This window comes from Protopterus annectens, chromosome 4.part0, assembly GCF_019279795.1.
Source record: "Protopterus annectens isolate FY-2018-M chromosome 4.part0, PAN1.0, whole genome shotgun sequence".
Lineage (NCBI taxonomy): Eukaryota > Metazoa > Chordata > Ceratodontiformes > Protopteridae > Protopterus > Protopterus annectens.
In genome coordinates, this window is record NC_056733.1 from 1,408,058,479 (window position 1) to 1,408,073,828 (window position 15,350).

Sequence of the window (15,350 nt, forward strand, 5' to 3'; positions counted from 1 at the left end):
AAATCTAAAAATAAAATATTTTCCTATAACTATCTCCTGTAAGCCAAAAACTCCCCAGAAAATAACAAGACTGAAAGCCCATCTTGCAACACTTGAATGGTCACCAATTCTCAATGTCAATGATGCAAACTCTGCTGCCATCTTAATCTCACAACTTTTATTAGTCCTTCAAAACACATGCTTTCCCATAAACTCTAGGCCTTAACAAGGCTGACTAGCTCTCAAAAGAGTTGAACAGTCTAATGCATTTATGTGATGAAACTTGGGAATTCTGGAAAAAATGACTCCATTCCATATTCAAGGGAGCAATACACTAAGTTACTTAACATTACTAAACAAGCCACATGCAGACATAAAGCTAAGTACCTCAAATCAAAACAAATCATCTTCCTTCTCTCCTACAAGCAGTTCTGGTGTGAGGTAAACAACCCACTGGATTCAATAAACTCCATGCAAGAATAGCACTAGTCTTGCACAGAGTGGTTTGTGTCTGTACAGCACAGCAGTGCACCTTGCATATTCACAAAGGCGCACTGCTGTTCTACCTATATGGACATGAACCATGAATGAGTGCAGGGGGCATGTCCCAGCAGTGCTCGCACAGTTAACATGCCCCTGCACTCAGAAAGTGTATATCAGTCAGCTGATTGGCTGGAAGTAGCATGAACTCCTCACCCTCCATAACCTCCTGAAAGTTATGCTGAGTGAACTTGCCAGCAATGTGGAGCAGTTCCCGGCAAGAGTGTGTGTCAGTGAAGGCTCAGATCTCAAGGCAGTTGGAAGGATCCAGCTGTCTCTTTAAGAACTCACAGTAGGCTTCTTGGATCTCTGCTGCTGCAGAAGGCAGGTAGATGGCAGCAAAGTCTGTACATTGCCTTTCTCAACAGTGATCTGGAATGTGTAAGAGAAATCGATTAGAAGCTCCATGGCCTGTTCATCAATGTCCCAGATAACCACTTCTGTCTGGCAACTCTCTACCAGCTCGCCAGTGAACATGGCATGAAAATATGGACTGTAGGCAGACAGTATCACCTGGTGGGCATATATCATCTTATCTCCAACAACAAGTGCAACATCACACAGCTCCCAGTGCTTGTGAAGAAGGTTAATGACATCCAAGGTCTGTCTAGGGTGCTTGTCAGAGATATAGGGCATCCTAGCAAGCTGAGGAACCCCCTCTGGTAATTTGTTGGGTCTCCAAGGGTACACTGGCTTGTGATGTCCATTCCAATCTATTCTGCTCATTGACTGGTGCATCTGTATGTTGGTTTTTCATCCATACACAGAGTGGACAACTCTCTCTTTCCAATCTATTACTCCTCCCATCTGTTCTAAGAATAAATGTAACAACACAAATAGCTGAGATACAAAGAACATATCTGGATCCCGTTAATACTGCTCTTTCCCAGTTTCCCTGTCAGTCCTTGGCTCCTAGTCCCCAGTCAACAGAATAGGTAATAGAAAAGGTACCACCATTCCAGTTCTTTTCATACTTATGCATAAAGAATTCCCCTGCACTTGATTTGTCAGAAAACTAAACATTTTATGAGTGGCAGAACAACATATGTCGGTTAGTGAAATTCTGGACAGAGTTCCCCCATGTATGATATAGTTGTCCGGATGTCCTGCCCAAGAAGCTGAGAGGTATGTGCATACCCCTAAAGTGAGAAGAAAATTTAAATCCATTTTATTTTTCTTTCCATCCCAAGTAAAGCTTAAGAGTAGCTAAACTGGTGTGTGTGTCATGCAGCTGTGCTTAGCATAGCTTAAATATCCCAAGGAGCTAAATAGAAATATACAGCTAAAACTATCCAGATGGGATAGTGTAGTGGTTAGAGCTTCTGCTTTGCATGCAGGCATTCATGGTTCAAGCCCCAATGAAGTCTGTTCACTTTTATGTGGGAAAGCACTATTAAAATGTTTTTGTTTTATTAAATGAGGTAGTAAATAATATTTGTCAACCAGGGTAGTGTAGCAGGTCCAAAAGTGAGGTGTCATTCTAGAAAATATGTGAAACCCCCATATAAACACATGCCCCATACAGTATAGTCACACAAGAATATAATGTAATGAAAGCACATAGGGGGATGTCATGAATGGTAAACATAAAATTAGAATATGTCAGTAATGATGAATCAATCCCACAATCCTGATACTTTATAAAATGAAATCTGAGCAATGATATGTAGTGCTTAGCTATGCCTAGCTGGTGTAAGCATTGCTTAAATGTAAATGCTAAGCAATAAGTAGCCCAGCTAAGCGGATTTGCACATTGGTAAGCAGTGCTCAACATCTAACCATTTAAGCACTGCCAACCTTAGCTAAGCAGGTTTGTGCGTCTCTTAGCTTAGCTCAGCTTAACATATTCAAAATGGTCCAATGACAGCAAAGGGTGGGGATTTGGCCCTATTTAAATCTCACAGGTGGGAATACAGCCATAACCAGTTGTAACTCATCTTTGCAGGCAATATGGCTGGTGTAGGAGAGGAATCGCACTTTCGGGCACAGCGCTGAGACATTCAGGAGTCCAGGGTCATGGTTGGACTCCTAGTGAAAGACCATGAGGAGAGACTGCTGCAGGGCCAGTACCAGGGCACACAATACAAAGCTGAGGCCTGGGACCATCTCGCACGTGATCTCACCAGTGCTACTGGCATCTCTTGAACTGGTGAGCAGGTCTAGGACCATTTTGTTGACCTCAAGCATAGGAAGAGGGAGCTCTTGGACAAGTGGACCCAAGATGCATGGGCACAGAATATCCCAGAGGTGTGTAAGTATTAGCATCAATTAGTGTTTACCAAAGTCCAGCCTATGTATATGATCGATAGGTATGCACAAATGCTTCTTTATCTCCTGTGCAGCTGCAGATGAGAGAGCTGTGAACATAGACGCCCATGCCAGCAGGTTGCTAAGGCTGTGCCGGGAAGCTGGTGAGTACAAATCTAGCTTGCAGTATTCAGGGCAAATAAATAAAAAGGAGTATAATGTCAGCTGTCAGAAGGTTAAAATGTTTACTGTTTGTAATGACTAAATGACATTAACAGAATAATAGTGATGTACAGGATATCTATCAAAAAAAGTGTCAGTACCCTTCAATAAAACTAAAAAACCCAGACTGTTGTGTTTACTTTGGTATGTGTTGGTATGAATCTAAATGTGTACAGGTTCTGCACAGCAACTATGGCTCTGACAGCATGAATTAATTGAGGCTCATCTGACAAAGATTGTGGAGCTGTAAAACAGGAGCTTGACTATATGAAATGTTCCATGCACCAAGATCTGATCCCTGAATAGTAATGTGTAAAGTAATATACTGTATCCCATACAACAGTGCTTTGTGTCAACCATTGCTTTCTAGATTGTAAGATGTCAATGTATTAATATGCAGTACAAGAACTATCTGCCATGCATGAATGTCAGAATTATAAGGTCAGATTGTCCAACCAAGGGAGTATTAGGCAGAAAACAGTCAAGCAAGAGACAGCATTTCCTCAATAGCTCATTGTGATGAAACACAACCTTGTTGTACCTTTTTGCACAAACAGGCATGGTTCGAATCCCGGGAGTGATAGTAAGCTGTTTGCATAATTTCACCCAAGAATATGTGAATTTGTGTAGAAACAGATAGGTAGTGTTAACAGACATTTCCTCCACAGGTCTGCCAGGTAAGGAAATGTTTCTATTAGCTGTAAGAAGGCTGTACTAATACACTGTGTACTACACTTCCACTATCCAGCCTCAAGGCTGGAAATGACAGGAAGATAAGTACATACACCAAGCGGTTACTTCCGAAAAATCTCCCTCAAGTGTCACGCTGTCACCACTAGTGGTCACCGCTGCCAATACCCAGGCTAACAGATAGAAATCCAGGTGGAGTATGGCAGTAGCACACACACATAGCATGAGTGCAGGGCACCCCTGTCATTGTCACATATGTAATCATGAATATGTGTAGAAACAGTCAGGTAGTGTTAACAGAAATTTCCTCCACAGGTCTGCCAGGTAAGGAAATGTTTCTATTAGCTGTAAGAAGGCTGTACTAATACACTGTGTACAACACTTCCACTGTCCAACCTCATGGCAGCAAATGACAGCAAGATAAGTACATTCACCAAGTGTTTTTTTTTTCAGATAAATGTCCCTCGTGTCACGCTGTCATGGTTCGTGGTCACCGCTGCCAATACCCAGGGTAAGAGGTAGAAATCCAAGCAGAGTATGGCAGTAGCACAAACACACAGCATGAGTGCAGGGCACCCCTGTCAGTGTCACCTATTTAACCTTGAATATGTGAATATGTGTAGAAGCAGTCAGGTAGTGTTAACAGATATTTCCTCCACAGGTCTGCCACATAAGGAAATGTATGTATTAGCTTTAAGAAGGCTTTAGTAATACACTGTGTACAAACATTCCACTGCCCAACTCCAGGACATAGGTAGATGTAAAGTGAGGTCATACCTGGAGAGTAATGAGTAGAGCAATGATCAGTACAGTTGTGAACAAATGAAGCCTAAACAGTTGTTAATTGACATCTATCTCTCTCTCCCCCACCCTATCTGCATCAATAATTCATACACATAATCAACGGGTATGTTTTTCTCCAAACCTACTGTTGGGACATGTGTCCTATTGTTCTACAAATATTGAATCATTTGATTATTAATGTTCCCTATTCAAATACTATCATCGGTGGCCTGTTGCTATCAATGTAACTTGCATGCCATTATAATGCCTACTGTGGTTCCATATATGCATGTCTTCTGTTTGTTATGCAACTGTTTCAAATCTGTTTTATAGGGTCAATTGGAACACCCATGCATGCTGTTATAATTAATATGGAAATGTGTTGCTCATGACTAACCAACATATTTTGTAAAACCTCAACACCGTAGCACATCTGGGAAGGCAGATCCTGGCGGATCCACCTGTCCCACCTCATCTGGCCATGGTACCAGGCCCCAGCCCATCTGGGACCCAACCTGGAACCTCCTCATCTGCTGGTCCTGCACCACCTTTGGGTAAAACTGCCTCAGAGGATGGGGTCCAGACAAGAAACTGTCACCTGTAGCCAGGTCCGGGGTTTGGTACAGTGCCATCCAAAAGGAGTTTGGTGGACAGCTGCACCAGATTGAGGGCTGTCTGGTGCATCTTGAGGGTCAGCCTGTCCATCCTGTCCAGCCCCCAGCACATCCACCTTTGGGACCACGAATGTGAAGTGTTGACTGCCCATGGGTGGGGACCTCAGTCCCACTGTATCCATTTGGGGGCTCATGGGCATCTGATTCCCAACCACCCTCCCCATCCAAAGTGTTTTCTCCCCACATGTGTCATTTACCACCCCTGCCTGCTGTCTTGTCTGTCTTTCTTCCTACCCAACTTATCTCCTCAAATATACTTACTGTCTCTCCCCAGCATCCCACTTTCACCTTAAAAAAGGGCATCTGTTCCCCCAAAAAATTATGCCCCATACATAGTTGTCCATTTTGTACATGTGCCCACTGGACACATGTAATCTGGTTCAATTGACTTGACAACACATTACTGTTGTCCTCACCCCTCTCTCAGGGGGTTGAGTGTCCAAATTCACCTCCATATTTTGTAGAAATTCACAGCTGTTACTGTGGAAGAAATGGACAGCTATGGACCTTTCCTACACCCGTTCTGCACATCCCTAGCTACCTTTCATACTATACTTCCCTCTGCATGCCCCTTTTTTCACCACTTTCCTATCACCCCTTTTTATTTTCTTTTAAAGAAATTAGCACGGGGAAGTAAGCGAGAATAAGCAGTGCTAAGTGAAGCTAAAATGGATTAATGGTAGCTTGGCATTGCTTAGTGTCACGCAAACCTGCTTACAACTGCTTAAATGTGTCTTAATCACTCTGTATCCATCAGACCTTGTTCTGCCCAGCAACAAAATAGTCAGCCTTGCCAAGTCTTGAACCTAGGATGCTGTGCTCTACAATCACAGCAACATACTACTACACCATCTGAGCTGTGAGAGTCTGTAATGGTTACATATCATACATTCTTGTCATTTAACATTAATGAAAAAAAAAACATCAGTCCCAAGTCTCAAACCCATGACCCTGTACATTATAATCAGAGCAATATACCACTACACCATCCGAGCTGTAGGAATTAATGTTGCTTTTTCAAACATATCATGCAATAGAGGCATACAACATTAGGGAGAAAGCTCTGTGGAGTCATTCATGTGTTGTATATAGATACACACACACACACACACACACACACACACACACACACATATATATGTCTGTTGAAACATATATATGAAAAAGTGGATACATAATATAGATATACATATATAAATAGATAAAAGAAGGAATATATATATATATATATATATATATATATATATATATATATATATATATATATATATCAAATGTATAGAACATGCAGTGCAGTCATACCTCAGAACTATCCCTCTCAACCTCTTAGTGCAAAAAACCTGTACAAAGGCTGTAATATGGGGGGTGGGCCTCATATAGGGACATATTTCAAATATCGCTGTTAGAAACGAAGACATTTGGTACAGCAACAGGGTGAGTTTCAGTAGACAACTACTGGAGGATATGAGAATGGAAACTGAAATGTTATGCCATTATTTACTGACATAAACCTTGGATCATCACAGTGATTTACCAGAAAAATACAAATAAACAGTGAAACAGAACAAAAGTATGAGACAAATATGTGGATATTCTGTGAAAATCCTGGCAGTGGAAAGGTATGCTCAGAGTCCCTTAGTCCAATGAATCTGGCCGAAGCCTGACAAAGTGGGGGGACAAAGGCATGAAAATAGGGACATATCCAAGATATGTGAGTAGATAAGCTGAGTAAGTTGATGTAGTAACACTGTATGTCCTAACATATATTGACTGAAATATCACAAGTCCGGGACTCAATTGCATCTCATTAGTTAGTGACCCCAATCCCCACATCATCCCACTGATGTATCAGGAATACACAACAGTTATGGGGACCAGATGAAAGATATTAGCCAGACAACTGGACATCCTAAGAATATGTAGACATAACAACATTAGGGAAACTACACTGAGCTACCAAGCGACATCCAAACTACAATTAGAACTGACCTAACACTACCCAAATCAAGCTCTGGGACTGTACACATGCATTTGCAAATATAGTAGGCACTACAGGGATGTAACAGTAGTGGAAAACAGACACTGGTGTGAAAGTGCATACCCACAACCAATTGCACCACAGTCACAGTGACATACCAATATGCAAACTGAACACAACAGTATAATGACTGTGTGAGCAGCAATATCCCATTTGCCATTCACACATTACCCCTACGTATACTGCCCCAAGTCACAGTGTAGTGGGAATCTTGAGGTGTTATTGGACATGTCACTGTCTGCCCATACAATCATATACAGGTGATAGGAAACCAGAAACCAGAGCAGCATGCACAGTCAGATAGAAAGGGCCCATGACACTCACATATACTCCCCTTCCTACACAGCCCAAATAACATGTACACACTACACTGCTACGGAATCCTGAGACAGTCTATTAACAATGGCCAGACATAGACAGAAATCTCACAAGTACAATTTCCCACAGAATATATAGGTACAGGACTCATATCTATGGCTGCTTCCTTGTTACATGTCCGGGGGTCTATGACATTACTAGGATGGTAGCAGGAATGAAGGCAATAAATAATGTTACTAGATACCTCTGAACCTCTTAGTGCATGACATCTGGACAAAGCCTGACATAATTGAGGGACAGAGGCCCAAACACAGGGGTATATTGGAATATTGCTGTTATAAATTCTGACAGTTGCTGGTGTTACCGGGTTTGTTGTAACATCTTTGCTGAGGGATATGAAGTCAGTAACACCAATGAATGTCAGCATTTACTGACTGCATTACCCAGAGTATCCTACTGATTAGCCAAGGACAACAACTGTCTGGGGAACAGACCAAACATATGAGCCACACATCTGGAGAGTATCTAGGCATCTGGACAGTGTAAAGGTATGACCACAGTCATGTAACAGAATGGAAATCCCCTGACAGCTGCCAAACATGTCACCCAGCACCTTATGTAGCACAGTAAGAGTAACATGACACTCACCCACATCAGCACTGGGCAATTACCCATGTATATACAAATATAGCATGCACTACAGGGATGGAACTGTAGTGAAACACAGATAGTGGTGCAAATGTCCACACAAAAACATTTGCATCAGTCACAACATACCAGTACCCAAAATGAACTCCAGAGTAGAACGACTGTCTGAACAAACATATCCTGATTGTCAGTCACACACTACACCAACATATACTGGCCAAACTCACAGTGAACTGGGAATCCTGAGGTGTTGGACATTGGGACATGTACTGGGTGGACCACACTAAAAGATTGCAAAATCAACCCCCCAATGGATATGTTTCACAACCACACACACACACACACACACACACACACACACACACACACACACTTGCCAGGACTGAGATTCAACCCCCTACCTATCTAGTTATTGCTACTACAGTGTATGTATTTATCACATGCACCAAGGAGCTTAAAGGATGAAGGTTGTCCCAAGTTACATCTAAGGTGAGGGACATCAGCAGCCCTTGTAAAGTATGGCAATTGCAGATGAACTGGTTGTGGACACCCACAAAATACTGTAATCTACAGATATACACACATACACAAATACACTCACACACACATTTTCCAGGACTGAGATTAGAACCCCTACCTAACTAACTTGTTGCACTATAGTAGTATACAGTTATTGCAAGCACCACAGAGCTTATAGAGCTGACAGCTGCCCAAAGGTATCCGTAAAGGTGACTGACATCAGCAGGACTGCTAAAGTAGGTCAATGGGAAGAGTACTGGGTGTGAATGGCCTCAAAATCATTAACCTACAAACACACACACAGTCACACAAACGTTTACATTTGCCAGGACTGAGATTAGAACCTTTACCTAACTAGTTTGTTGTACTATAGTAGTATGCAGATATTGCAAGTGCCACAGAGCTTAGAGGGCTAACAGCTGCCCAGAGGTATCTGTAATGGTGACTGACATCAGCAGGACTGTTAAAGTAGGGTGATGGGAAGTGTACAGGGTGGTACAGAACTCAAAATGGTACAACCCACACAGGATATGACACACACACACACACACACACACACACACACACACACACACACACACACACACACACACACACACACTTACTTCCAGCATTGAGATTAGAACCCCTGCCTATCTAGTGATTTGTACTATAGCATTATACAGTTATCACACATGCTATAGAGCTTACTGGGCTGACAACTGGCCAAATGTGCTGATAAGGGGAATGACATCAGCAGGACGGATAAAGTAGGGCATTGGGTGGGAAACATATCAAAATACTTCTTACAAACATACGCACACTTATACATCCACACACGCACACACACACACACACACACACACACACACACACACACACACACGCTCACATTTGCCAGATCTGAGATTAGAACCCCTGCCTAGCTAGTGATTTGTTCTGTAGTGTTATGCAGTTATCGCCCATGCTACAGAGCTTACTGGGCTGACAACTGGCCAAAGGTGCTGATAACGGAAATGACATCAGCAGGACTGATAAAATGGGGCACTGGGAAGTGTTTTCAGTGGAAATAGCCTAAAACTGTTTTACCTACAAACAGACACACACACTCCCTCACTCTCTCTCACACACATACACACACACACACACACACACACACACACACACTTGCCAGTATTGAGATTAGAACCCCCACCTATCTAGTTATTTGTACTATAGTGTTACACAGTTATTGCATGCACTACAGAGCTATGGGTGTGGGTACAGAGTGCATTCTACTGTGCAGGCATGTCCATTATATGTAAAAGCAAACATAAGAAAAAAGTATTATTTAGAATAAGCACTGGCAACAGTACCAAAAAGCATTTATATTCACAAAAGCCTTGGCACCTCAACTACACATCCTTCAAGATGTCCCTTATATGTGTAGTATATTCCACATAGCACTGTGACTTCCAGGTATGTCAGTGGCAGAGCAGTGGCTGTCACTGACATGCATAACAGTTGGCACTGCAGTTATCTACACATGGCCATGTCAAAGACAGCACTGTATATGGGGCACTATGAGACGACTGCCAGGAGAATGTGCTGGCCAGATCCTGACAGTATTAACTACACATTCACATAGCTCACTGACCCCTGCATATTGTCAACAGGCAGCATATTTTCATATGTATTGGTACAGCCCTGCCAATGTGTGCTATGCTGCTATTTCCCTGCAAACATGCATGTTACTGCATTTGTGTGGGTATATGGGGGGGGGCACATCTGTCAACTGTACACATTTGCACAGACTGTGCTGATATTTGTTTTACATTTTGGTTCCATTTACCATATTATTGTGCCCTGTCTTGGGGACTAGAGGCATATCAGTAAAGAGTACAGGTCAGATTGTAATGGCATACATTTGAGTTTCAGACTTCTTACCCTTCATAGCCTTACTGCAACTATGAATCCTACTGTGCTATCACTGTGTGAGTCTGTAGGGGGATAATTCAACATTGCCACTATTTATGTACCTTTACCAGGCATTTCTCTGTGGTTTTCTACAGCTGACTTGCTGTGTGGGTGTGGGTATGGGACTCCCACACTGACATCTATGCCTATGACTTATGACACCCCATTAGTTGTCCCCACACATATACTGCAGTGGCATTTGCCACCTTGGATACTGCTGTATAGTGTGTGGAGGCCAGTTTTGACCAGACATTTCCTGGCATCCTACATAGCTGTCAGTTGTGTTCTGCTATCCCAGTAGGCCACCCCATTCCCTTGCATGCATGCAGCATTACCATAGATATGCCAGCAAAACATACAAATCCATTAATTTATTGTTAAGAAGACTGACTTACCCTGTGCTTGCGGCAGTTGTGAGGACGGTGCTTAAGGGCTGCTTATGTTGGATGCACATAGTACACTGCCTATACATGGTACGTTACAGGTAAGTTGATGTGTGTGTCATCCATTTTACTGTGTGTGTGAGTCAGAGAGAGGTGTCAGTACCTGGGGTCCCTACAGTGTCAGTGTGTGTGCTATCCGTTGCCTCTTTGCCAATGCCTGAGCATACTGGGCATGCCTCTGTCTGCCTACAGGAGCAGGCTCAGGGGCCTCCTCTTCTGAGTCCCTCTGTGCCTGTGGGGAGCTTGGCAATAGTGGTGGGCTGTGTGGCCCTTCCCCGTGCTGTTTCTGCTGCAGCTGTTTCCGCAGGATCATATTGTGTAGCATTGCACATACTGTGAACATGTGTGCACATGTGGCTGGAGAGTACTGCAGTGCTCCACCAGATATGTTGAGCCAGTGGAACCATGACTTGAACATCCCAAAGACATGCTCTATAATGATCCTGGTTTGTGCATGTGCCTCATTATGGCATTCTTGTGTGGGTGCGTGTGCATTTCTGATGAGTGTCATCATCCACGGCTCAGTGCATAGCCAGCACGCCACACCAGATGGCCATACAGGATGCCCCCACTGGCAAATGCCTGGTACAGCTGTGACAAATGCCCGATGTAGGAGTCATGATAGCTTCCAGGGCTGCCAGCACACACATACATGATAATGCCCTGGGCATTGCACATGACCTGGCAGTTGATGGAGGGGAATCCCTTGCAGTTTATGTAGATCCTACCCTGTTCACTGGGTGGTGCTTTGATGTGGATGTGCGTGTGGTTTATGGTACCCAGTACCTCCAAGTATTCTGCTACATATTGGAAGAGATGCATATTGCTGGTCCTTTCATTATGGGTGTTGGGGAAGTAAATGTGCTCACCAGCATGTGGTAGCATGGCATCCAGGAACTGGTGGAGTACCCTAGATGCAGATGCCTCTGAGACCCCCATGATGCCTCCAGTAGGTCTTTGGAAAGTACCTGTAATTAGAATTCTTAAGGGTACACATACCTTGGTATCCACTGGGATGGGTTCCCCTCTGTTGGCTCTAGGTCTGAGTTGAGGCTGGCACAGCTCAGTAATTTGCAGAAGTATGTCTCTGTCCACCCTGTAATGATCTACTTTCTCCAGATCATGTAGCCCCTGGTAAGTTACCCTGGATCTGAACCTCTTCTCCTCCTCCTCGGTCTGTGGCGGTTGTCAGCATTATCCTCCTCTCCACCCTCAGCCTCTAGCACATACTGCTGGATCAAAGCAATGGCAGCCCCTAACATTTTTACAATTAAAATTCCCCCGCATGTGTACACCAATGGTGCAGAGTTTGTGGAAAAAAACAGACTGTAAGGTGTTTCCATAGTTTATACTGTTGTGCTGCAGATGCTGCCTGTATGATTGGGAGGCTATGATGCATTCCACCTGCTAGCTATGTAATCTGTTCTTGATTGCTTTTATTCTGCCATTTTCCTTTCTTTTTTCCCTTCCTATTTCCTCCCCTTTTAAGCCCAGAGGCACTCCACACAAACCCTGTGTCCAAATGTAAACAGTCTTGCTATTTCCGGGGTTTTTGTTGTTTGTTTTAGACCAGGTGCACACTACGCAAACCCATTTAGCTAATGTAAACACAAAGAAGTGGCCCTCCCTGGATGTGAACACGTTCTTCATTTCATGGAATAGGTCAATACAACCTCAGACACACCCCCTTGCTTAGCTGTGCTTAGCTAAGCTTATCTGTGCGCCATAGGGTTCCAATGTGCTTACAACATGCCTGACACACACCCTTTTCATGTCTGTTGCTCCTCCTAGTTACACAATCATGCTACAGCACCTACACAGTTAGGTGCAGTTTGGTACTTAGAAGATTTTTGTGATTCAGTAAATTTCCCCTCATTTGCATACCTCACTGCCTTAGGCCATAGTTACTGAAATAACACAGAGCCTTTCCCCTTGACAACCACTGTTCCCTGGTATTGTTTTGATTCTGCATGCCATAGACTGTAATATCAAAATGAAGACTTCCCTTAAAATTGAGTTCACATTTTTTTTTATTTTCGCACAATCCCATTTGCATGCCACTGCCCTATGCTTAAACAGCCGAGATCGGCCAAAACAAAATAACTTTGATTTTTATAAAAATGAAGCAGTTTTCCATGCCAATAGCCATATATTTGGCCATTGGCATGTCTAAAGAGTATAATACATGCTTTTTTTTGGAGCTGTCATGCCTCTGTTTTGTTATTTGCAGAAATGTATTCGGTTAGTAACTGAATACATTTCTGTCAACTAACACTGTTCTTGCACGGATACCTGCCTGCTTGCTGAATTGCTAATTCACCTCATTTGCATTGTTTTCACCAGCAAATGAGGTAATTATCATTCTGCACTGGTTTCCATACAAGAACAGTGTAGGCAGGCTCGTGCATGTCAAAACACTAGTTTACTGGATCGCTCGGCAGCCATATTCCATACAGGAGTGGCTACACTGTTCCTGCATGGAAAAAAATCATTTATTGAATCCCGGCGAACATCTCTGGTAGAAATACACCAAAAGGGCTTTCCTCCCTTGGGCAAATTCCTTGTTCTTCCAGAAACCTCAAACCAGCTGATTTTCTCAGGGAAATCCTCAATCTTCTCACTCAGCAGAACATTATATACTCTTCCATACAAATTCACAGAATGTCTTCCACCCATCTACTTCTACAAAATCACCAGCAAACAAATTACACCTCTTCTAGAAGAAATTCTGATGGACCTTTCTTCTGGTCCTATTAACCTCTGCTCTTAGTTTCACTACCACTGAAGAAATTTCACAGTCACCCCACTAAAACTTGTGCCAGAGCCATGGACTCAAGCTTAATGCCAAGAAATGTATAGTTATCCCTTTTAGAAAAAAACATGTACCCATGAATTACCACATAGGTGGCAGTACACTAAACATCGAAAGTTTGATGAGAGACTTAGGGACACAGGTGGACAGTGGTCTCACTTTCGATAACCACACCACCACAACAGTCAGGAAATCCTTCTATATGGCACACCTCATCACTAAGGGCTTTTCATCCAGAAAAAAGGAGGTCATTGTCCCACTGTACTCATCCCTCATTAGACCCATTAAAACCCACAGTGGTGGTGCTGCGGTAGCGTTGTCACCTCACAGTAAGATGCTGTCCGGTTTGATTCTCAGCTAGAGTGTCTTCTGCATGGAGACATGCATGAATGGGCGTACCTTCATTGAAGGTTGTGCATCAGGGCTGGTAACTCGGCATGTAAAAATCAACTACCAATCATTAGTGGACCAGAGTTCTGCTGTGGCGACCCCTAACCGGGAAAAGCCGCAAGACACAACAACAAAATAGAGTTTAATGCCCCGTTTGGTATGTACCTCACAAGACATCTGCAGCAGCTGCAAAGGCCACAGAAATACCTCACTAAAAGAATCACAGGCCTAAAGCAGATGCCATATGCTGACTGTCTAAAAAACTCCAGCTATACTCTGTGGCATATCGTCTACTCAGAGGCGATCTCTGCTTAACATACAAGGCCATGTCAAACCCTGAGCTGTTGGACATGCTCCACTTAAAGAAATCCCCATCCCTCAGAGCCACACGCACCAGGGATCTAAACCTTGTCATCACAATGAACAAAACATGCTGGAGGGATAGGTTCCTGACCCAGAGACTCCCCATACTCTGGAATAGACTGCCCATACATGTCAAGCAGAGCGCCTCCTTGGCTCTCTTCAAAAGGAACCTTGATGATTGGATGGGAGATAGGAAATTCACCCCGGGGATCATGTCAGTCACCCTGCTAGACAGGGGTCCAGAGAAGTAAATATTGTGGGAAGAAATATCCAGGGAATTGTTATGACTAAGCTTGTATAGGCCCTAGGGCCAATAGCCTAGTACCAACCTATGAACCTATGAACCTATGAAAACACATCTACAACCTTAACTTACAATAGTGCCATGCCCTCTACCAGGAAATCAGACTTTGTCAGGCCTGTTCCAAAGGATCACAGCAAACCCTCCTCAGCTTCTCAGTTTTGTCCCATCTCAGCTCTTTCCACACTTGGTAAATTCCTTGAAAAAACATTTACAACCAACTTACTGTTCACCTTGGCAAATACCACTTACTTTCTCAGAAGCAGCATGGCTTTTGGGCAGGTAGAAGTATCATGACTGCTCTAGGAACACTCGCTGATGACATCCTCACTAACATGAATAAAGGTAACCTCACTGAAATAGTATTTATTGACCCTACCTGAGCCTTTGACCTGGTTGACCACTCCAACCTATTAACCCACTTACAAAGGATCTACTGTAAAATGTC

At 43.3% G+C, this 15,350-nt stretch overlaps 1 protein-coding gene and 1 pseudogene across 1 annotated transcript in view; both read right to left on the reverse strand.

Moving 5' to 3' along the window:
* Positions 1 to 604: 604 nt before the first annotated feature.
* Positions 605 to 1,226, reverse strand: LOC122800454 (annotated as a pseudogene).
* Positions 1,227 to 1,272: 46 nt separating this feature from the next.
* LOC122800455 (vicilin-like seed storage protein At2g18540) overlaps positions 1,273 to 15,350 on the reverse strand; it is a gene marked incomplete at its 5' end in the record, with an annotated part of 92,515 nt that continues 78,437 nt past the window's right edge. The window contains one exon of the mRNA XM_044069899.1: positions 1,273 to 1,331. Coding sequence (XP_043925834.1) covers positions 1,273 to 1,331 — 59 coding nt within the window. The remainder of the gene's footprint in view (positions 1,332 to 15,350) is intronic.